Source organism: Capra hircus, chromosome 12, assembly GCF_001704415.2.
Source record: "Capra hircus breed San Clemente chromosome 12, ASM170441v1, whole genome shotgun sequence".
Classification (NCBI taxonomy): Eukaryota; Metazoa; Chordata; class Mammalia; order Artiodactyla; family Bovidae; genus Capra; species Capra hircus.
In genome coordinates, this window is record NC_030819.1 from 17,224,368 (window position 1) to 17,249,925 (window position 25,558).

At 40.3% G+C, this 25,558-nt stretch overlaps 1 protein-coding gene across 1 annotated transcript in view; it reads right to left on the minus strand.

The window, feature by feature from the left end:
* GPC6 (glypican 6) overlaps positions 1-25,558 on the minus strand; it is a 1,225,779-nt gene that overhangs the window by 88,919 nt on the left and 1,111,302 nt on the right. Inside the window, exon 6 of the mRNA XM_005687698.3 lies at positions 10,172-10,315. Within this exon, the coding sequence (XP_005687755.2) occupies positions 10,172-10,315 (144 nt within the window). The remainder of the gene's footprint in view (positions 1-10,171; positions 10,316-25,558) is intronic.

The following is a 25,558-nucleotide window of genomic DNA, read 5'->3' on the forward strand; positions in this document are numbered from 1 at the left end:
AATGCTAAAAATCAACCAGACTTAGAAAGGGAAGCTAGCTTTCCAGGGCAAGGTAGACACTCCCTTTGTAACAAGGACTTAGAATTCTCCTCCATTTCTAAAACTTTAAAATGCACTCCTGACCAGTACATAGTCTGATTTAGGTTAAAGCTAAGTTTGTCTGCCATCCCCCAAAGTGTTGTGAGCTCTTTGATTATGTTCTAGTCACTTATACTTGGCTTGTATTACAATACAATAAACAGTTGTTGAATGAGTGATGAGTTTTTCTCTTTTTTTCATGTAAGATTTGTCTCAGAGTTGCAAAGAGTAATGAATCGATTCTTATCAATTTAAAAATCTTGCCTTGGGATTTCCAGGGAGGTCCAGTGATTAAGACTCCATGGTCTCAATGCAGGGAGTGCTGGTTTGATCCCTGGTTGTGGAACTAAGATCCCATATACCTTGTGGTGTGGCCAAAAAAATAAAATAAAATTTAAAAAATGATAGAAGCAGAAGAGATACTAGATCCTCTAGCAGTTTTAAATCATGATCCTTGGAGAACCTGATTTCTGTGCAGCTGCCTCAAGGAGACTTAGAAAGGCTGGAAGGTGCTGAAAAGAGCGGTCAACTGGGCCATTTTAGCTCTAGTTTAAATTCAAAACAAAACTTTATTTAAAAAAATCTTGCCGTGGTCATCTGTGATTGAGATTGACAATGTTTCTGTTTACAAATGTCCATTTTCAGTCTGTGTGTGACACAGAGGGACAAATGTTCCCACCTTCTGGACAGCAGGCTCGGTCACGTGACCTGCTTTGGTCACGTGACCAGAAGGAAACTCTGTGTTGTGGCCCTTCCATGGGGGCTATGTTGACAGCCCCCTTGCCACGCTCTCTTTTTCCCCTGCCGCTGCAACAGGCAATGTGCTCAGTCGCTCAGGCACGTCCAACTCTTTGTGATCCCATGAACTGTAGCCTGCCAGGTTCCTCTGTCCATGGGATTTTCCAGGCAAGGATACTGAAGTGGGCTGCCAGGGGGGTAACAGGAGAAGCTCCAGATAATGGCTGCTCTGGCACCCTGTGTCCTGGAGTGAGAGTGCTGACCACGTGTGGCTGACCCACAGTCAAGTCAACTGTGGGCACTTGGTACCAACAGGAAATAAACTTGTGTTTTTGTGAGTCATTCTGGGGGTTGTTTGTCATTGCTTCAGGACCTGGCTTGGCCCATCCAGATCAATACAGTATTGGAAAAGCTTCTAAAGATATTACACAAACCCAACTTCCAAAAAATTATTTGCTAGCCAGCAATATGAGTGGTGCTGCTACAGCTGCTGGTTCATTCATTTATTGTCAGCCTGTCTTTTTTTTTTTTTCCTTATAGCTTGGTCAGTCTTTCAGATGCAAGAAAATACCCATGAAGTCAAAGCCTTTGACGATAATGACCATGAATGAACTTAAGTAATAAAATTATTGTGTATTGCAGATATGTTTCTACCTTTAGCATTTATGAAGAGAAGTCAATTTTCACTCAAACAGGTTTCTTTTCATCTGGTTTTCTCTACAATGTTTATGCCTGAGTTTTACTGCTGGCAGTAAAGAGTGTCCAAGTATGTTATGGGAATAGCCAAATTCCCAGTGCTTTAAAATGTATTCCATAGGCCCCAGAGTCAGTTAAAAGCTGATTGATTATACAGCAAATACATAAAAACTGGTATTTATGAAAAAATCCCATTTCTTCAGCTCTATCTCTCATAAGCCTGAACATCACATCTGGGAGTCATGGTGCAAATATCTCCGACAGCTATGAGAAAAATGACTGCAGCCTTTCCATAAGCTGCTCAATAATTTAATGAAAGAGCTATGTCCACTGATCCCGCTCCTGAACACATATTTTACATGGTATGGTTTGGGCAGTTTAGTATGACTTGTCTGTTCAGGTTTTCATCATCAAGTCACTGAAAACACCTATTACATAGATGCTGCTGCTGCTAAGTCGCTTCAGTCGTGTCCGACTCTGTGCAACCCCATAGACGGCAGCCCACCAGGCTCCCCTGTCCCTGGGATTCTCCAGGCAAGAACACCGGAGTGGGTTGCCATTTCCTTCTCCAATGCATGAAAGTGAAAAATGAAAGTGAAGTTGTTCAGTCGTGTCTGACTCTGCAGACCCCATGGACTGCAGCCTACCAGGGTTGTTCATACATGGGATTTTCCAGGTAAGAGTACTGGAGTGGGTTGCCATTGCCTTCTGCTAAGTCACTTCAGTTGTGTCCGACCTGTGCGACCCTATAGACAGCAGCCCACCAGGCTCTGCCGTCCCTGTGATTCTCTAGGCAAGATCACTGGAGTGGTTTGCCATTTCCTTCTCCACGGGATCTTCCTGACCCAGGGATCAAACCCATGTCTCCTCCTTGGCAGCTGGATCCTTTACCACTGAGCCACCTGGGAAGCCATATTTGTTATCATGACTTCCACATATTCTTTATTGGTGTAGTCTATCTCAGATTACAAAATCAAATTCCTACTTCCTCCAGGCTAAGGTTTTATGATGCTCTGAAACTGATACATTTCCCTGGAGGAAACCTGGTGTGTCTAACTGGTTTGATAAACAATGTTATTTTGTAAATAGTCACTCCTGCCTTTTTGATGATGCTAGCACTAACAACATGTGATGATGGAGACTGTATATGCTAGTTAGTTTTACTAAGTGCTACCCCACAGAGGAGATCTCAGTAAATACATGATTGATTGATTGATACCCATAGAATGCATCATTTTGGGTTTAGCTGAAGTCAGGCATTCTGAAAGAAAACTTCATGTCTGAAGGGAAAAACAAGCATATCAACATACCATAAAATAGAATCTGTATAGCCATATTGGGGTCTGAAAGTGTAACATTTCATTTTTATGACATAGAGGTCAGCAAAGCTCTTGCTTAAATGTTTCTGAGGACAAAGGAGAGTTTAAAGACAGAGTTGAAAGTGGTTTTGTTGGTAAAATTACCCTCCAAGTGATTTGAGACCATTTGTACCTAAAGCAAACTGTGCAAAAGTTTTCCCCCTTTAAAACATGTGGCCTGACTTCATTGCTGGAATCCACATGAGCCTCTGTATGTGTCTTGAAGCAGTGGAGCGGAATGGGCTTCGGTATCTCTCAGGGACTAACGTAGACAGCGGAGTGGACGTTTCTCCCCATGGCATACAGCCTGATGTAATTAAACACAGCCTTGCCTGAGCTGAAAGAAAGGTCTCTGATTCTCCTATTTTCTCTGTTTTTCCACATTCCTGAAAGAAGAGGTTCCCAAGGATGTAAAAACAGTCCACTGTCCATTGGGTGTGAGCTGAAAATTCCACAGACGGGGCAGGCATTCCACCCAGGTTTCCAACAGTACATATCACTGAATTAGATGTGTGCTTCCTCCAAGCCCATGGAAGATGCTGAATATCCCAGAGATAAGCCATCATTTTACATGTGCGTCTGATGACATTCCCCATTTGGGATTCATCAACCACAAGCCTCTAAATGGAACAAAGACTATGTTGGGAGGCCTCCCCAACCACGACATGCTGCTGTTGTTGCCCAGAGAAGGGCAGAAATGAAGACCGAAAAAGTTGGGTGGCTTGGCTTTAATGTTTTGTATTTTCTCCCTGCTTTGAAAGCTCACTGTATTTTGCTGCTAGGATTGCCAAGGGTTCATTGAAAAGGAAACTAGGGTGTCTCAGTGGGGGGTTTGCAGCCAACAGATACAGCAAGTTCAGGCAGGACTGAACAGTTCACAGTCTGAACGGAGTTGAGCAGTAGCTGTTTGTTTGCTGGGGTGAATGGGGCATAATTTATTCAGCTGCAGCAGAGACTGAAAGCCAATCTGGCCTTGACCCATTTATCTTTAGAAAACTAATTAAAGTACAGAATCTGGTTTACTGTTGTTACTGAGGTTTTAGCTTCTCCTGTTTGGGCCAAGCAAAGACTGAGGGTGTGTGTGTATGTCTCTGCGTGTGTCTGTGTCTCGTTGCCGAAGTGGAAGATGGAAAATATCAGTTTCACCTAAAGACAGCGGCTGAGGCTCTAGATAATAAAGCAGTTTCTTAAACACAGCCTGACATCCTTTTGAAATGCAAAAGAGTGGATTAGCCGGATGCAGAATCCTTTGAGGTGACAATGAAATGCCATGGCAATTTAAAATGAACAACAGACAGTTTCCCTCATCCTTACAACCAAGACTTCCTAAATCACACCAAAATGGTCCCAAAGAGGCATGGAAGAACATTTTTATGACCAGCATTTTATTCCAAAACTGGGATTAACCATCAGGCAGGAAATGGCAGCCAGAATGTGAATTGCTTTGTCCATTTTGCTTCCGAACCATAAGAAAAGTGTTCGGGTTCCCAGGACTTGGTGATATTTGCTAAGTACTTAAATTTATACCTATTAATATTAACACCCGTGGCAGGCTCATACATTTCAGGAACTGCATTGTGGTTTTGGAAGAAACATATCCAATAACCGACATCTGATTTTGGGGAGCCTAGCTAAAGAGGATTATAGGAGACAAGCAGAGAAGTCCAGCACAGTTGGGGAGTGGGTGGAGATAGTATTATGATTTACATTCTTTCCAATGTTTAAGGACATCATTCTTCTTGGGGGAAACCATGAGGGTCATGATAACCATCAGATAAGGAGGTTGGACTAGGTCAACTGCCAGACAATCTGGAGATACCAAGAGAATGCTGCTGAGGGTTGGTTGGCACACTGCCAACTGGAGCCAGGTGAGTTTTATCAAGTGGACCAAAGTAATAGAACCCTGACTTGTCCCACCACTGATGCTTTCTTCTCCCACTTTCCGTTTAGCACCAGGAGACTTTAAGCTATCTGTCTTTCCTGTTCCTTTCTCAAAATCTTCCCTTCCAGAGTACTCATGGAAGGAGTACCTTTCTTCAGATTTACCTTTAAACTTTCAGATTTACCTCTAACCTTTTTTCCCTTATCCAAACTGCCCTGGGCTCCAAGACCTGGAATGATGAATAGGGATACTACTCAGAGGACATTTTCTTTTAAACACATGAATTTGAAAGGAGGAAATTTAGACATAGTGTTGCCACTGCCTGAATTGAGGGTCAGGCAGGTGTGCAGCATCACGACATAGGTGTGCTGCATAAATAAATGAGTTCAGCAGGTGAGAGGCATCTTCTCGTACAGATCCATGATGCTAAGGAGGGCTCAGGTATTTCTGAAATGGTAGGACCAGCATGGAGTGGTATTATGAAAACCACTGGATCACATAACTATTTGATTATTACGATTAATACAGAAAGTCAGGTAGGATAACCTGGGCGTGCCTGTCCTCATCTCCAATACAAATTGCTCTGTCACAATAAATACCCAATGGTCTATCTCTAAATGCACTAAAACACATCAGTAAATTTGAGTAGGAGAAAAAAATAAACAAGCTGTATCACAAATATTCCTTACCCTGCTAAATTCTCTATGTTCCCAGCTAATGGAAAAATTAGCTCCTTATGCATGAGAGTTGATGTCGGTTTATTATTATTATTAGGGAGGTAATTATTTTCTCAGCACAAGAGGAAAAAAGCCAATATATTGTATCAGGGAAGAGAGAGTTTTTCAGGCAGGCTACACATACTATGAATGTAGGGACAGAATTTAAATCAGCCACCAAATGAGCTAGTTTTCCACAAAGCTGAGACTGAAAACCTTGCCATTGAGAAAGAATACCAAAAATGTCATTAACCATAAATACCAAGCCGAGAGGACATTCCTAAACCCACTGGTCACATACAGTGTTCAATGTTTGCTCTCTGGACAGTTTGGAAAGAGGAACTGGAGGTGGGATTTCTCAGAAGCTCCCTGGAATGACCATACAGAGACAAATGGGGTTGAGAAGAAGAAGACCGAAGCTTACACTATGTTGCATTGTCCTCCACACAATCCTCTGGGAAGCAAGAGGAAAAGAAATTCAAAGGAAAAAGAAAGAGAGATTATTCTATACATAATAGTACAGCACAGGTATAACGTTTAGATTTGCAGACTGGCATTCCACCCACCACCGCTCCCAATTCCCTCAGAATGACAAGTAGAATATTTGAGAACCTGCACACATGGTATGATGTTGAATACTTACTGGAGACCCATTGGTATAACCCATTGCCATTGATTAAATTAACTTCCAAGTCCAGGTTTTTTTTTTTTCAATCTACTTTAATAAAATGTATTCCTCTAAGACACACAATTTACTTTATTATTACTTTCGCTCTAACAAATTAGCTGGAGTAAAATAACTGACATTTTCTGCCCAAGCGTGTCCAGGGGTTGTATAGCATGTTGTGCAATAATATTCTGAGCTGTACAACTAACCATCCTTAACAGAGGATGACCTGAAACACTGTGCTATTGGCAGATCTTAAAAACTGAGCTATTTTTATGCTGATTTATTTTCACACTCTGTATTTTCATTGACGGTTGAGTGAAATTTTCTTTAAAGAAATAATTATTTTATGTTAAATTATTAAGAGAATTCACAGGATGTAAATTTAAGAAAAAAAGAAAGAGAATCAGTCTCTTCCTAATTTCAAATAAACACCCCGATCTGTTTAGTTGAAAATGCATAACAGTGGGCTGGGACAGAAGGACTATTAGAGTGAGAGTGGGTGATAGGAAAGAGACACATGATAATGGGACCAGTTTATTGATCGATTAGTTGATGGCATTTTTATCTTGAACAAACCATAGCAGGAAGGACTGTAATATTTTTTGATGAGTCAGCTTTCCATCAGCAGTAGAATTTATATAAGGATATTCATTCATTATGGGATGATAAAAATTACTTTACAATAGCATGTCTGAAAGCTATACCTAACAATTTTTTTTTTGCCAGTATAAATTTGGAGGAACATATGGAGTGTTCCCTAATGATATAAAATAATTGACTGCTTTATAAAGGTAAGAAGAGACGAAATGATGCTACTGATCTATTTTAAAGAGAGTTTTGTCTTCAATTATTTTATAGAAGGTTTAGCAGCAGTTTATCCAGTTGGGGATTAGGAGATTTACTTCTAAAACCAATCCCCATAACTACCCCTTCACATAAAAAATAGCATTATAATAGCTGGTATAAGAACATTTACCAATGGAACCCAAAGTTAATGCCACAGGTACTAATTTTAAATCGTAGTAAGAAGCAATTCTCCAACAGTTTTACAGTTAAGTCATTTTCACTTTGGCAAAAGGGGCGGGGTGATTGTTGAGGTGTTGTCCTTTTGAAGCATGTGCTCTGCTGAAACACTGAGAGAAATTAAAGGAAGTCTTTTCCAATTACCCTTCTTTTTGGGGACACATGCTTCTTGTAAATATTCAGGAAACATCCTTGCAGGAGAAAATTAAAACAGGAGTAGGTAACATGAGATTTGTTCATAAACATTCCAAATAGGCAGTAATATATGTCAGACCCAGCAGGACCCTTCACCTTCACATGCATCTTGAAGATGATTTTATCTGACTGATGCCCAGCACTGTCTGGCCAAGGGAACCGCTCCAACCTTTCCGCTATTCAGAGCTTTGATGAACCCACAAAAGAAAGAAAGCTTTGGAGGAAACAATGGCTGCAAATGGAGATTCTGATGTTAGCTTTGGAGCTAGCTTGTGTTTCTCAAGAATAACCTTGTCTAGCTCCTGTTGACATGGAAGCAGTCCCTTGGCCTTAGGGGTGGAAAAGTAGCTCCAGGTTGGTTTATGACTGGCTGTGAATTACAAATTGCTGATTCTTACAATCTGGGAAGGAATCAGAATTTAATTGAATAAGAAATTAATAAAACTGTCACTCTCCCTTATAGAGCCTGGAGCCACACCTATGATGAAGTAAGTGCTGCATGCCTCTGGAGAGTATTTTAGAATAAAATTGGCTCATTAATCTGAATTCGTATACACTGGCTCTGGTCCTTATGTACTCTGAGTTTGAAAGTGAAAGTGTCAGTCGCTCAGTCGTGTTCGACTCTTTGCGACCCCATGAACTGCTCCGCTCATGGAATTCTTCAGGCCAGAATACTGGAGTGGGTAGCCGTTCCCTTCTCCAGGGGAGTATCTCTTGAGTTAGTCTTTGTTTTTTCCTCATGATATGATTAACCATTACTAATTCTTTTAAAAAATGATTAAATATACTTTAGGGGTGCATAAAATAGAAGATCCTAAATCAGTTTGCTTTTCTAAGACTTCTCAAGACTCTTATATTTGGGGCATTTGGGGGATGACCAGTGAAGTTCTTTTTTAAAAGAAAAGGTTCAAATTCCAATTTTCATATCTACTAGATTTTAGACATCGTATGAAATTCTCAAAATGTTGATGTTTTATTCAAGCTGTACTGAATTGTATAAATACTGTTGCCTTGGGAAAAGTATTTTTCTCGCTCTACTTACTCTGTTTGAGTGTGTGTGTGTGTGTGTGTGTGTGTGTGTGTGTGTGTGTGTGTGTATGTATCTTTCCTGGGAGGAGAGAAGACTGTGCTTCTGTTTCAAAGGCAAAAAAATTAATTAGTAGTCACAGATGTCATTATACGGTTCAAAGTCAATGCAGTTTTAACTAAGTGGATAATATACTCTATTTGTTTTCCAATTTTATTTTCCTGCGGTAAGAACATTTAACCTGAGATCTAGCCTCTTAACCAATACAGTACTGTTATCTATAGCACAATGTTTGTACAGCAGATCTCTAAAACTTACTAATCTTCCATTGTGCCTAGTTCTGAAGGTAGAGTTTATAAAAATTCCAAAAAGTCTGAATTGTTTCAATAATTATGCAGAGCCAACTGAAATAGGAAAGGAGAAAAGGAAGGAAAGAGAGACAGGGGGAGGTCAAGGCCATACTCATAAACTATGCTTTGGTTAAAAGGATCTCGGCATATAAAGGAATTTATAAAATGAGAATGCAAACAATGGAATCTAATGAAACCATCGTTTTGTTGAAAAGAAAAAAAATGTGACTAATTTTAAACTTTTCCTGAAATTGTGAGTGGACAATAGATATAACTAAGGTAAAGTACAAAGGTGAAGCAATTACCCAGATTATCCCTTTTGCAAAACCTACACTGAAGAGGGAGTTTTACTTGCTAATAAACAGTAATAAATTTATAACATAATTTAGTGGTTAATGACTCCACTTACCCCTTCACATTGGCGCTTCCTGGATAGGCCTTTGTGTTGTAAGTACTTTTGATTTTTATAGAGAGAAATGCTGAGATTACTTATGATGAGGTCAAATGCTACCAATTTAATCTTACAGCTTCTACACTGTGGATGGATATTAACTAAAATGATAATTTATAACAGTGACTAATAAAAGTATTTTCATAACCAGAAACCCTTGAGATCTGAGTTTATATGACATAATCAGATGTGGTTCAAGTGTTTATGACCTTAAGGCTTTTATCTGTTAATTTTACATCAAGATAATTGGCAAAGCAACATTAACAGCACTAACAATTACAGGTATATAAATTGTTTATACTGCTATAAATTGTATTGAAAACAGTTAGGCAGTATTTCTTGGAAATTATGAGCTTTTCATTTTTATAGCAAAATTTGATGTCTGAAAAACATTAAAAATCATGTTTACTATATTTATGGTTGTAATCTCCAAGTAAATTGCTTCAATGATAGATATTTGGTCCCCTGACACACATTTAAATGCATCAAAGAGTGACTCTTTCTAAGGATTTCAACTTTTAAAAGACACACAAAAAAGAAAAAAAATAGTAGTAATATTGATTTGGAGTCTTCTGGCAAGGTATTTTCAAAGAGAAAACTTTACATAAAAGGAACATTCATAATAAAGTTACACTGTATCATAATTAAATAAATAACTAAAGCAGATGAATAAGAAATGTGCTATTGTAATTATATCTCTAGAAGACATTGTAACTTAGTCTTCAAATTAATATTTCAGAAGAAATATGGAGTTGAAAATTTGGTCATTGGATGAGTGGATTAATAGTGATAAGACTTCTTAAATAACCTAATTCTTGACCTAAAAGGAAGATCTCTTTACTTTTCAATATTCTAATTAAGATCAGGAGCAGATATAAGGCTGAGATGACTTTTACAACCAACTTTTTCAGAATCCCATCAAGTCTTCTGAAGAATAACCTTGGTGACAGAAAGTGGCCACAATGGCCATCCATCCGGGGGACTCACCAGCCGGTCCAAGCTCGTGCCCGCAGCAGTGGTTGGTCTTTCCTCAGGATTGTAAGGCCTGAATCGTGTATTAAAATTTTCAGGAGCTGAGCGAGCAGATCTGAGAGCTGGAGCAGGTTTGGGTTGGCCACATCCCTGAAACACCTGGAAGAACCATTGAAAGATTAGGAAGTTACACAAGGAGTTTCTTCCTAGAGCATTCAGTGCACTGACCTCCACATTTTGTATGGAACTCTTATCTCCAAAAATACTCTGGCTCTGAAACCTAAACAAATACAAATACCAATGAAACAGAATTACCCCATCAGAGTGACTAACTTATAACCTGACTCTCATTTTCAACATATACAGTCAATCCTCATTACTTATGGATTCTGTTTTTGTGAATTTGCCTACAGTTGACCCTCTCCTGGTTTTGATCCCTGGGTTGGGACTATCCCTTGAAGAAGGGAATGGCAACCTATTCCAGTATTCTTACCTAGGAAATCCCATGGACAGAGGAGCCTGGCAGTCTACAGTCCATGGGGTTGTAAACAGTTGGATGTGACTGAGTGACTACACTTTCACATTAAGCTGATCCTCTCTGTATCTATGGGCTTCTCTGTGGCTCAGCTGGGAAAGAATCCACCTGCAATGAGGGAGACCTCGGTTTGATCCCTGGGTTGGGAAGATCCCCTGGAGAAGGGAAAGGCTACCCACTCCAGTATTCTGGCCTGGAGAATTCCATGGACTGTTTAGTCCCTGGGGTTGCAGAGTCAGACACAACTGAGCGACTTTCACTTCACTTCTCCATATCCATGGATTTCGAATCTGCAAATTCAACCAACCTCAGATCGAATTAGATTTTGAGATCTACAGGGGCTCCTGGAACTAATCTCCTGCTGATAGTGAGGAAAAACTGTACTCATTAAAATTAATTTGTATCCCCTCGAATAAAAAAATTCAAACGTCTGCAGACATCGGCAGAGAGGCCAAGTTCATCTTTCCAGCTGAAGCAGTCTAACAAGGCAAAGCTCTGCCTTCTTGTTTCAGCTCTTAAACTGTAAATGTAAACTCTTAAATCACCTCGTTGGTGATATATTTAATGCCACATTTTTTGTGTGTGCTTTATTAATACTTGGTGATTTCCCTTTTTAAAACAGCCCCCAACTATAGCATTGAAGTTCTGTCTAGTTCCCAAGGCTATGATATGCCCTATGGAGAAAACTGTGTTTTAGATAAACTTCATTCAGGTATGAGTTATGGTATACTTGACTATGAACTCAAAGTTAATGAATCAATAATATGTATCAAATAAGGTGTTTTTCAGGAGAGACTTATAAAACAAGGTTATATGCATTGACGGGTTGGTGAAAATGTGACAAAAAGCTTGAAGGAGAGGTTGAGTGGGATGGATTGGGGTACTGGGATTGACATATATACACCACTATGTATATAATAGATAACTACTGAAAATCTACTGCATAGAACAGAGAACTCCACTCAGTGCTCTGTGTGACCTAAATGGGAAGGAAATCCAAAAAGGAGGGGATATGCATGTATGTATAGTGGATTTACTTTGCCATACAACAGAAACTAACACACTATAAAGCAACTATACTTCAATTAAAAAAAAAACAAACCTTGTAGGAACTTAACCCTGTATTTCTCATAGGAGCAATGGTTCAGTATTTGCTAATTCAGGGTCTGCGGTGACTTAGAGAACATAACTACGCAAACAATGAGAATTGACTATATTAAACATGGAATGATTTCTGGATCAAAGAAATGTCCCAGATATTTTCCTGTCCTTGACTTTGTCATTCAAGAAACATGTGTTTGGGATTCTTGTTACTGATACAAATGTATCTCATGTATAGCGTGCCTCTATGCTCAGTTGTATCTGACTCTTTGCAACTCCATGGACTATAGCCTGCCAGGTTCCCCTGTCCATGGGATTCTCCAGGCAAGAATCCTGGAATGGGTTGCCATTTCCTTCTCCAGGGGATCTTCCTGACCCAGGGCTCGAACTCGAGTCTCCTGAATTGGCAGGCGGATTCTTTCCCATTGAGTCACCTGGGAAACACCTCATTTATAACATATAAAGCCAAATAACTTGAGTGTCTCCCCTTTGAATAATGGAAACCTTTACTGGAAGAATTCTTTGAAAACACTCTCTTGAGCCACAGTGAAGAAATAGGACAAGCAAACGTGGATGAATTCCCTAGTATGACAGATCCTTCTAATTTTGTTGTTGACAGCTGTTCATGTCACAATTAGGCTTGCCATGGGAAATCAAACATTCTATTGTAATGATCTCAGGGACCGAGCTGCTAGTTCTTTCCACAGTGATTTCCTTGGGGTGCTGTGGGAATACCTCCTTTGCTAGTTTTAGAAGCTTTGTACTCTCTGCTGGTTATCCAGAGATAATCCCTTTGCCGGGATTACAGGAAATCTAGTCACATCTCCAGGAAGTTTTGATAAAGTTGAACTTTGCCTTTCTTTCTACACAGGAGATGGTTCTACCCTGGATACTTTCTTTAGTAAGCTCTTGGGGACTGTTTATGTCATCCAATTCTTAATGTACACGGGTGTGTTGAGAATGCATTCCTTCTGGTTTTGTTACTTGATTCTGTGTTGTTTAACTCTAAAATACACGTTTTTCATTAGGCATTTTATGGGATTTCACTGAAGTACACAGAGGGCTCCTGGGTGTCATTCCCAATGACAAATTCCAACTTGAGACACAATCCATTTAGTTGTTCCATGAGAGCTGACTTCCCCTTTGTTGTATTCAAAAATTCTCCTTCCACTCAGCACTTTCAGAGCGGGCGCACTTTGTCCCGGCATTCTTCGAGATTGGTCTTAACACGCTATTGATTCTTCTCTTACATAGTTTCTGAAGCTGATGGTGTAAACTGGTGTGATAAAGATAGTGGGCCCCTTTCTTCCTAGTGCTAAATCACTTCCCAGTGGCAAGGTCATGGCTGATGGAGGGCATTAACATTTCCAAAGCTCCAGGGTTCAGTTGAGTGTGCTATTTTGGATCGCTTTGAAAATGACAGCTGACTTTAAAAAGTAGAAAGCCTAGGGCAAAACAATATTAATGGCCTTGCTGAGATTTCTTGAAGCTGCTGCATGTAAAGAGTTAACAGACCTTCTTAATTTGCCCTTGGGAAGAGGCTGGCTCACTGGTTTAAGTTAAATCAAAGGAACAAGAAATGCCCTGGAAGAATATTAGTGCCCCAAGGGAGATATTTCATTGTAACAGAAAACTTTACCATTTGTTTGATTTTTTTTTTTGAGAGTGCTAATTATGATAATAGAATGTGGGTAAGTCAATATACTTTTCTGCTTGTAGCTTTCTGTTAATAAATCAGGTTTGGATTTTGAAGATGATTTCAATGCAGAAATTTCTGGGTCTATGATCCAAACTGAAGAAGACAAAGACTTCTGATCATTATGGAAACAACATCTAACCCCATAATAAGATGAAGACCCACATAGAAATCTGTCACAATATGTAAAGATATGAATCGTGAAGGGCCTTCAACACGGATTCTAGTATACACTTGAGTTCAGTTCAGTCACTCAGCAGTTTCCAACTCTTTGCAGTCCCATGGACTGCAGCATGCCAGGCTTCCCTGTCCATCACCAACTCCTGGAGCTTGCTCAAACTCATTGAGTTGGTGATGCCATCCAACTATCTCATCCTCTGTCGTCCCCTTTTCCTTCTGCCTTCAATCTTTCCCAGCATCAGAGTCTTTTCCAAAGAGTCAGTTTTTTGCATCAGAAGGCCAAAGTATTGGAGTTTCAGCTTCAGCATCAGTCCTTCCAATGAATATTCAGGACTGATTTCCTTTAGGATTGACTGGTTGGATCTCCTTGCAGTCCAAGAGACTTTCAAGAGTCTTCTCCAACACCACAGTTCACAAGGATCAATTCTTCGGTGCTCAGCTTTCTTTATAGTCCAACTCCATCCATCCATACTGGAAAAACCATAGCTTTGACTATATGGACTTTAGAATAAGGGAATTGTTTTAAGAGCTATTTTTTAGTGTGGAAGTGCCAAGCTTAAGGATAGAGAACTATTTTTCAGAAATTTACAAAACCTAAATACACACACCGGAGAAGGCAATGGCACCCCACTCCAGAACTCTTGTCTGGAAAATCCCATGGATGGAGGAACCTGGTGGGCTGCAGGTGAGTGACTTCACTTTCATGCATTGGAGAAGGAAATGGCAATCCACTCCAGTGTTCTTGCCTGGAGAATCCCAGGGACGGGGGAGCCTGGTGGGCTGCCATCCATGGGGTTGCACAGAGTCAGACATGACGACTGAAGTGACTTAGCAGCAGCAGCAAATACACACACACACACACACACACACACACACACACACACACAAAGGAGATCAGAGCATCAGCTCACCCTGTCCGTGTTAGAGAATGGTTTAAAATAACTTGATTCTCATGCAGAGAATGTGCCTTAAACAACATATATCCGTCAAATAACTTAGATGGCATAAAAAATGAAAATTAATAACTTCGTTGTTACTACATGCAATCGGTTAGCTAGACAAATATTTTTAAAACATGGGTTTCATGAGGTGGTTGACGAAAGGGATTCAGAACATTTGGACTGTCTCTGGCAATTTTCTGAGTGTGCTATAGCAGCAGGCTAGGTAAAATTCTATGGCTCCCGAAGTTCAGGGCTATATTACTACAAAGGAACAATGAGCCTTATTCTTTTTGTTCTGGGTGCCCCAGTATTTTGTATTTTGAATAAGGGTAGAAACAGATGAGGAATAATGTGGGGATAAGGGTCTTCAGTTAAAAGTCTGTAGATCATCTCTCCCCCCAAGGAATGGTCAGAACCAGAGATGCAGATTTGGGTTATTAGCCTAAAGATGGTATTTAAAATCCTAAAGCTGGTTGTACTCACCAAGGCTAGGTATCCAGACAGGTGGCAGGAGGGGCTGAAGACAGCCCAGGGTCAAGTCAACATTCAGAGGACCTCCTTGAACCTTAGTTTCTTCCTCTGACAAATGGGAATAATATTATTTACCACACAGACAGACTGTGAGGATAAAATGCAATAATACCTAAGGTAGGAAAACAGAAGCCAATGTCTGGAAAAGTAAGTACTCATAATAATTAGCTAATTATACCATTCTATGATCAGTTATTTCTAGTTCCATTTTCTGAATAAGGAGACTCAAGGGGGAAAAATGTCTGGACTGATGTTTCTTCAATGTCTTCCACAAAAAATTATTTCCTGGGCTGCTAACAGCTGTTACATAAGCAATGGATTCCATGCATCAATGTTAAATGAGGTACCTTAGCAGGGCTTCATCAGACTAACATGTGTTCTGACTCATCCAAAGGGAGACGCTCATTTGTAGTGTTTTCCAAAACTATCTGGCCAAGGGTTCTCCAGGAAGTCCTCACAGGGTGTTGCAGGGAACACACCAGGACATGCTGGGAAGTCTGCTTTGATTAGTCAAGAGGGGAATTGATTCAGATGTAACTGTGTTTAACTAGAAGTCTTTGTGAAGCCATTTTCCCCCTCCACTACCTTTAATTTGAGAGAAGAAATACTGTTTTCAGACACTAAATTTCTTCTCTTTACGATAGAAATTTCCAGAGGATATGGCTGTAGGCTAAGCCATCTCATTGTAGAACAAATCATTAGCTTTGCTCCTCAAAGAAATAGAATCATTATTACCTCCTGCCTAGTTCCCTCCAAGGGATGTTGAAAGGGAAAATTAGATCATTTGGAAAAGTATTTGGAAGCCCCAGTGTAGACAGATGCTACAGATGTACAAAGGAATTATCCTTCCCATGAGGCAGACTCATGAAACCTGTGGATTTCAGGAAGATATCTGGCTTGAGAATCCTTTCTCTTAAGAGGATTACTAAGATAACATCTCTGAAGTATGTGGTATTCTGAGATGAGAGAAGTCGACTTTAAAGATAGAAAGTGCTGAAAGATGAGGCATTTTATTGTTTGGGAAAACAAGAAAGAGAGAGGGGTGTGGTGAGAACAGGTTGGAGGGCTGTTTTAGGGCTCCAAGTACAAGCATTTTTCCTTTAAAATATCGCAGCATCTTAACATATATCTTTAAAATAACAACATGGTGTATATTTTTCAGAGGTGTCCATAGCTTTATATTGTTCTGTCTCCTGTATCTTCTGCAGGTTGGTCATATATTCACCAAACTCATTACTGGCAATCTGAGAAGCAACAGCTGTACACCAGCCCTGTTGCAGTCTCTGAGTTTTCTTTTTCTTTTTTTAAATTTATCTAATAAGTTTCTACTCAGTGGAGTTTTCATTTTGGTAGGAAGAATATTGCTATTGCCATAACCATTTTGAAATTTGCAAATAGACAACTAATCGTGTAGATTAGTGGAGGTGAGAGTCCATGCTACCTAGATTTAATTGACTTGATGTTTTGAGAGTACGTGATGCTTTACTTACTTGTTACATTCTAATTTACATTAGAGTGTTAATGAATGAACTATTTGTTAGATGACCACTTGGGGAATTCAAATCTATCCCATTTGTTCCCAAGGAAACAGAAGCTAACATATCTGATGGACTCTACATATATTTGGTACAAGTGTGGTCACAATTTTCTTGAGAGACAAGTGGAAGAGGAAGGTCACCAATAAGAGTTTAAAAGCTTAGAGTCCTAGTTTCAGTCTTCCTCTTTACACTTGTGTGATCCAGGATGTAAAGAAGGCTGCTGTGAAGATACAATGATATAATGCTTAGAAAAGATGCCGAAGCAGTGATGTAAAAAGATGTATAATTATTTCACTGAAGTTATCTCTAATTAAATACAATGAGTGTGTGTGTGTGTGTGTGTGTGTGTGTGTGTGTGTGTGTGCGCACGCGCACGTGCATGCACACAGCTGCTCACTCATGTCCTATTCTTTTGGGACCCAAGGACTGTAGTGTTCCAGGCTCCTCTGTCCATGGACTTCTCCAGGTAAGAATACTGCAGTGGGTTGCCATTTCCTTCAGGGGATCTTCCAACCCAGGCTTTGAACCCATGTCTCCTACTTGGCAGGCAGATTCTTTACCACTGAGCCACATGCGAATCTATAATTAAATAGGGCAATAACAGGTAACAAATCAAATCTAGGGACTATGCAGAGTGATGCATGAATAATTTAAGCTCTATGAAGAATAGAATCTTATATACTTTGTTCACCATTATACCCTAGAATCTATTCCTAGCACATCAGTTCAGTTCAGTTCAGTTCAGTTCAGTCGCTCAGTCGTGATACGAAATTAAATTGACACCTGGACTCTCATTTTTTTCCTGCTTCCTCACAACAATCTGCTAATATTCTAAGAAATGCTTTCCTGAATATAAACTTAAACATGTTCAAAATGACTTTTTAAAGATATAAAATCAGTATATTCATCATATAAACATTTAAAAAAACCAGCATTTAAAAAATTTTTGTTTTTCTACTTTTATTAGTGTGCCAATTTTAGGCTTTCAGCCTATGACTCCGAACATTCTCTCTCTTCTTTCCTCTCCCCTCCCTGCTCCCCCTACTTCTTCTCTCCTTCTCTTCCTCTTTTTTGTCCTCTAGTCTCTGAGTCATGCTTTTCTTTCCTTAAAGATTGATTACAGTGGTCCCTTGGCTGAGATCTCTGGCAAACTCAAAGTCCCTGCATGGGTTCAGGATTCTGCGTAGACAGCTCTGGGTTGGACTGAATCAAGTCAAGTCATCAGTTTCAGTTTTGGCTGCTTTTCATTCATTGGCTTCGATTTTCAAAAGCCAGTGATCATGTCAGTTTCAAGGTTTTAAACATTTACGTCTGATGCTTACGCAGCTTGCTTGCAGAATATCTGTCAGATGGGTTGCATACCTCTTAAAATCGTTTCTTCAATAAAAGCAAATTCGTTCCATTTGCTGGGGAAGATAATTTTTTCCCCCCTGGAAGATTTGCATTCCTTCAACAACAGACCACCTCGCTATTTCCTCCCACATGGTGAATAGGGAGGAGTGACAAGGAACTTAAAAAAGTATATTTTGAATGTAGGAAGAAAAAAAAAAAGAACTCTGTTGGATTTGCTAAATGATTATTTCATATGCTCTTTGCTTATAAGGTTTACAGCAATTATTTAAAATCACTTTGCAGAATTTGGATAAGTGTGTACATGTCAATCGGAGAAGGTAATGGCAAGCCACTCCAGTAATCTTGCCTAGAAAATCCCATGGATGGAGGAGCCTGGTAGGCTGCAGTCCATGGGGTTGCGAAGAGTTGGATACGACTGAGCGACTTCACTTTCACTTTTCACTTTCACACATTGGAGAAGGAAATGGCAACCCACTCCAGTGTTCTTGCCTGGAGAGTCCCAGGGACAGGGAAGCCTGGTGGGCTGATGTCTATGGGGTCTCACAGAGTTGGACACGACTGAAGCGACTTAGCAGCAGCAGCAGCAGTACATGTCAATAACCAGGCTCTTTATCATTCATTCAAACTACCATTCAACAAATATTTGTAGAGTGTCATGAAGGCCAGACTTAGCTGCTAGGGATGTGTCAACTGGACACATCCCTGATATCATGAGGGTTCTGACAAGGAATCCGGTAATTATGGTAGAATATAATAAATGCAATGGGAACACCCACAAGAGGCAGCTAAACCAAGACCAGAGAGTCTGAGAAAGCATCCTAGGAGAGCAGTGATGTGCTGGAACAGGCTTTTACTGGCTCACAAGACCAATAGTTAAAATTTTTAGGAATTTTGCAATCCAGTCATTAAATAGAGTGATTATGATATTAAATTGTATAAACTTAAAATGATATAAATTATATTAAAAACAAAGGCAATGCGTACTCATAAAGCATTTGTGTTAGATGCTCAGTTGTATCTGACTCTTAGTGAACCCACAGAATGTCGCGCGCCAGGCTCCTCTGTCCATGAGACTCTCCAGGCGAGAATACTGGAGTGGGTTGCCATGCCCTCCTCCAGGGTACCTTCCTGACCCAGAGATTGAACCTGAGTCTCCTGCATTGCCGGCAGAGTCTTTATCATCTGACCCGCCAAATAGCATTACTTCTTAGCTATCTTACCATTATCTGTGCTCTCACAGTTTTGTACGCCAAGTGTATCTGTAAGGAGGAAACATTCCACTGTGATGTGCAACTCTGTGTTCAGTTGACACTGACCTACATGTTAGTAGCTTGAAATTTACACCCTCAGGAACTGGCAAACACTCTCAACAAGCATGTTTTCTGCACAGAAATTTGTTGTGCAAACACTGCCCAGTATACCACTGAATCTTGCCAGGGAAGTGAAGAAATAGTTGGAATATGCCTGGTGACTGCTGCATATTTGGGGTGGGGGAATGGAGAGGGCTAGAAAGAATGCTCCAGGATGAGGAACAGCATAGACCAAAGCTTAGAGATGAGAGAGGCTGCTGAACCCGAGCAACAGAGCTCAGGCCATTTTCTACACCTGGTGCACATAGAGGTTCTCTTATCTACTAGACTAAGGCTTCTATTAGGACTCAGGTTCTGTGGTTGATCTTATTCATTATCACATCCACAGCATCTAGCACTGTGCTTAGCAGATAATCGGTGCTCAGCAATTTAAGGTGGGACGCGTGGTGAGGGTGGACCCAGAGAGAGGGGCAGGCTGAGGACTACAGGGTGTTGGAACACATCTGGGTTTTATTCGAATGGCAACAGGGAGCCATGGGAAGATATTAAACAAGGGAGTAATGTGATCACATTTGCATTTTCAGCATCCCTTCTGGCTACAGAGTGGGGAATGGATTGGAGTGTGGAAAAGCCAGAGGCAGAGAATTAATTAGGAGACTATAATCTGTGTGTGAGATGATGAAATTAGGGGAGCTGCTGTGGATGGATTCAAAAGATATTTGGAATGGCTATTTAGAGGGTTTTAAGGCAGTTTCGTTATGGATTGACTGTGAGGGTGAAGGGGGATGGGGAGTCGAGGAGTCACTCAATGTCTGGCTAGGTAGGACATAGGAACGGGAGAGGGGGCATTTTCTGGGATGGAAAACCCCACGGAGGGATCATGGGAGGATGATGAGTTGGGTCTTAGACATGTGTGTTTGAGGTTGCGGGTGACTGCAGCAGACAGCTGGATAAACAGGTGTAATCAGGAGAGTAATCTGGGCTAGAGACTTGGGATGAAAACTCCTACACCCGGCTACAGAGGCTACAGTTGCTGCTGTAGCCAACCCAGGAAACTGTGTCCAAGATGTTTCAAATTTTAAGAATTCTGTCAGCCACCCCTGAGAACCCCAGTTTTTAAAAAACTGTGTGTCATTTATAGATTATATGTATTAATACAGAAATGATCAGCTATTTGACTGATATTTGAGATATAGTCTGGGATAATAAGGGGACTTTGGCCACCTCATGCGAAGAGTTGACTCATTGGAAAAGACTCTGATGCTGGGAGGGATTGGGGGCAGGAGGAGAAGGGGACGAGGATGAGATGGCTGCATGGCATCACTGACTCAATGGATGTGAGTCTGGGTGAACTCCGGGAGTTGGTGATGGACAGGGAGGCCTGGCATGCTGCGATTCATGCAGTCACAAAGAGTTGGACACGACTGAGCGACTGAACTGGACTAAACTGGTGGCTCAGATGGTAAAGAAGCTGGCTGCAATGTAGGAGACCTGGGTTCGATCGCGGGGTCAGGAAGATAACTGGAGAAGGGAATGGCAACTCATTCTAGTATTCTTGCCTGGAGAACCCCATGGACAGAGGAGCCTGGCAGGCTCCAGTCCACACACTGGGACAATAGGGGCTTTCCAAATGGGGCTAGTGGTGAAGAACCCGCCTGCCAATGCAGGAGACATAAGAGATGTGGGTTTGATCCCTGGGTTGGGAAGATCCCCTGGAGAAGGGGATGCAACCCACTCAGGTATTCTTGCCTGGAGAATCCTGTGGATAGAGGAGCCAGGTGGGCTATGGTCCATAGGGTCATAAAGCATCAGACATGACTGAAGTGACTTAGCACACACACATGCTGGGACAATTAGGAGGTGAATTAAAAAAGAGGTATAAAATGTGTTAGAAGAAAAAGACCTACAGAAAGCCATATATAGTTCCAAGTTTTCTGACAGAACAAGTTGGTATAACCTCACAGAAGCAGCTCTTTTACATGTTTAACCACGGACTGGCTGCGGCAATGACTCTATCAAGATCAAACCAGGCTACATAGCCCTGAGCAGAAGGAAAGTGCTAAGAGCTGAGGATAACTGTGTATCTGTGGAACGGGGCAGAGCCAACTGAAATTCCTCCAATGCAGTAATCTGCTGCCCATGGAAAGCATGGTTCTAAGGAAGCAGTTTCTCCTCTTTAAAGGCAGAGGAGGCTGGAAGAAGATTGTCTTTCAGGAAAGCAAGAGGCCATCTTGCTCTAAGAACACATCGAGTGTTAAAAACTGCGTGAGTTTCAATCACCTACTCTGGAGTAGACTTCATTAAATGTAATCTTCTCATCTTTTGCCCTGAAGTTAAAGTGAAAGAAAATCTTAAGATAAATCTCTAAAGGTTAGAGATAGTCACAACTTTCCCTTTATCATCAAAAGGAGAAGAAACATCTTTTTTTCTTTTTTCAAACCCCTCTCACATGGAAAGAAAGTTAAAAGTAGTTTGCTTTGGATGCATTTCCTATAAATGAATCATAAGCATTTTTTTTTCCAAATCTTCATTTCACTTTATAAAAATGGTATCTTCCCCCCGACCCCAACCCTGTATCTAGCATTTGAATAGCATAGCTCTGTTATCCAGTCATGCTACAAACAGGAAAGGAACAGATTCTAGTTTTCTGTAGTGAAATGAAGAAATCAAAGAACCAAAGATGTTTCAAAGTCACTGTTTCTTGGTGGAATATTATTAAAGTAAGTGAGGGCTGGCAGGCAGAATATGAGCTTTGAAATTTGAATAAACAGAAAAAACATTCAGAATCTAGAAATCATTGAGGATGCACTCTTTTCTTTTCAAAACAGAGCTAAAGTGGAAATAGAAATAGAACTCAAAGCTTTATAAAGAGTAGGGCCATGCGCTTTTTTACTTGGAGATCAGGCACTTGTCAAGTGAATAGGCCAATTATCTTCTTCATGTAAGAATAAGGTGATGGTAGGCTGAGGTCACTAATATTCCTCTAAAAACTTTTTCTCTGATGGCATTGGTGCCACCCACAGGCACAGACAGGAGTTGGGTTGCTGCTCCTGCTTCGATCCAGCCCGTTCTTCCCTCAAGCCCATTTTCCTCCAAAGGCCTTGTTGATTCGATGTTTGCTTAGTGCCAGGTGCCATGTCTCAGGCCATGCAGAAATATATGTCCCTTTCCATGGAGTCCCTGCCATTGAAAGTAACGCCATGCGTGAGTGGATTTAAATGCAGGTTTGTGACTCTTCTGATCTTCAGTGCTAGGGACAAGCTCACAGACCATCATGGATGAGGTGAAACCACAATCAAAGTTCTTTAGAATTTATATATCATTTTTAACACCTATTATTTTCAAAAATAACAATGAAAATACTTAATTTTGATGCGTGGTTTTGATTTTACATATTCCACACTAAGCATTTTACACGGATTATATCATTTCACCCTCAAACAACTTTATGAGCAGATCCAACTAGCATCTCATTTTTAATATAACTTAATTGAGTTTATACAGATCAATAATTTGCCCCAAGTCACACAACTAGTAAAAACCAGACCCCAGGTTGGTCTGATGTCAAACTCTGATGCTATTTTAAAGATACAAGACTAACTTTAAATATATTTGAAGGTATTTTCTATTCCTTACTGTTGAGGTCTTTCTGATATTATATTTTCATGCTCTGAATTCAACCCAGAAAAATGTACTGTGGCTCCCATTTGTAAAATGACATGTTAGAATGGCTTTCTGGAGAATGTAAGAGTGAGTAAAATAATTATAACCCTGGGAAGGAGAAGCTAAGTATACAAATAATCGTAACAGAAGGAATAATGTGCCCGCTGCCTTAAGAAACACACACGTACTACAGGGCCTCAGAGAAAGGAAACTGCTATTGGGATAAAAATATACTTACTTAGACTAAATCTAATCCATGTTCTTATATCTGAAGGAAGATTTGTTTTCCCATGTGAACTCCCAAGATATTATGTATATCTGAATGCTTTAAAAGGAAAAGGACCTAGAGAAAAGAAAAATATCTGGATGCCAAAAAAAACCCTAGTTAATACTGAAGAGATACTGTCCCCAAAGCTCTAAACTGATGGAGCTAGAAAGAGAACATTTAGATGAACCCCTTTCTTTACAGATGAGGAAACTAAGACCCATTAGGTAAAGGCAGAAAGTATTATATTCTCCTTTCTGTTCTCTTAGGTTTTTTCATCTTCATCTGAGCTGTAGATTCAGAAAGAATTATCAGGAGAAAATTAAGTAACTGAAGGCCACGCTGCTCTTCTCTAATAGATTCTGCCCTAGTCTGTACTAAGTATTAATTGAATGTATGGTTTCAATTGGAATTTAATAAGTCTCCCTTCTTAATTTAGATTGTATCTGACAAACCAATCCTTTCCTGGATTACATTTGAAATTATTCCTAATATAGTTAAATTATATAGAGTGAGATCAGCTTCATCTTTCCTGATAGGGGAGGAAAGAGATTATCAACACATCTGAAATTCACAGGCAGAGATTCAGCAAGTTTTGTTCTCCTTTCCTTTGGAGAATTTTCTCAAACCTGTAAAGTACAGAGCTCCTTTGATTTGCGTGGGTAAAGAAGTGGTGGGATAATGAGGACCCTTTCTTGCCTTTGATAAAGACTGTGAACTTAGTGAATGTAATAAGTGTTGGCTGGAGCTTGAAGAACTAGCAACTTGTGTTTTTCTTCAGTAGGTTTCCCTATTGATCAGAAATACTCATCATTTGCATCATCATTAGTAGCAGGCTTCTGGCAACAGCTTTCCCTTGGATGGCTGGTTCCTCCAATGCTGCAGTGCATCTGGTCCTGGTGGGGAGATTCATACTGAGAAAACTGTGGCATGCTGGGATAATCTTTTTCTTTGGATCAGACAGTTCTAGGCTGTGATCCCAGCTCTGTTACTTCTTAGATGCCTGACCTCAGATAAGCAACTTAATCTCTCAAAACATAACATTCTTCACTTATACAATGAGGAAATGAATACTCTACAAGATTGCAGAGGACTTGAAATAAATACATACGGCATCTAAAAAGAGACTGATGTTTGTGCAGAGAATTTGTTTTGTCCTCTACTATGGCCACCTGATGCGGAGAGCTGACTCATTTGAAAAGACCCTGATGCTGGGAAAGATTGAGGGCAGGAGCAGGGGACGACAGAGAAGGAGATGGCTGGATGGCATCACTGACTCGATGGACGTGAATCTGAGTGAACTCCGGGAGTTAGTGATGGACAGGGAGGCCTGGCGTGCTGCGGTTCATGGGGTCGCAAAGAGTCTGACACGACTGAGTGACTGAACAGAACTGATATTCCTTATGCCTGGTACATGAAGGGTGTCTATTGAATGAAATATAGTAGGGGCCCAACCAACAGTAACTATGATGATTGTCAATGTTATTAAGAGATTATTTGTACAAAAAAAGGAAGCAAGTAAAGTTTTAATATCTTAGTGTCCCTAGTCTTATACACACACACACACACACACACACACACACACACACACATATAAACAACATTATATGTTAATATGGGCCTTCCCTATATAATTATAAGTAACATATACAACATAATATTATGTAACAGATACACAAGAGTTTGAAATAAATGCCATAATGTTATTACAAAACTATTGCACTTGATTATAGAACTTGGAATCCTGAAAGATGACGCTGTGAAAGTGCTGCACTCAATATGCCAGCAAATTTGGAAATCTCAGCAGTGGCCACAGGACTAGAAAAGGTCAGTTTTCATTCCAATCCCAAAGAAAGGCAATGCCAAAGAATGCTCAAGCTACCACACAATTGCACTCATCTCACATGCTAGTAAAGTGATGCTCAAACTCCAAGCCAGGCTTCAGCAATACGTGAACCATGAACTCCCCGAGGTTCAAGCTGGTTTTAGAAAAGGCAGAGGAACCAAAGATCAAATTGCCAACATCTGCTGGATCATGGAAAAAGCAAGAGAGTTCCAGAAAAACATCTATTTCTGCTTTATTGACTATGCCAAAGCCTTTGACTATGTGGATCACAATAAACTGCGGAAAATTCTGAAAGAGATGGGAATACCAGACCACCTAACCTGCCTCTTGAGAAATCTGTATGCAGGTCAGGAAGCAACAGTTAGAACTGGACATGGAACAACAGACTGGTTCCAAATAGGAAAAGGAGTACATCAAGGCTGTATATTGTCACCCTGCTTATT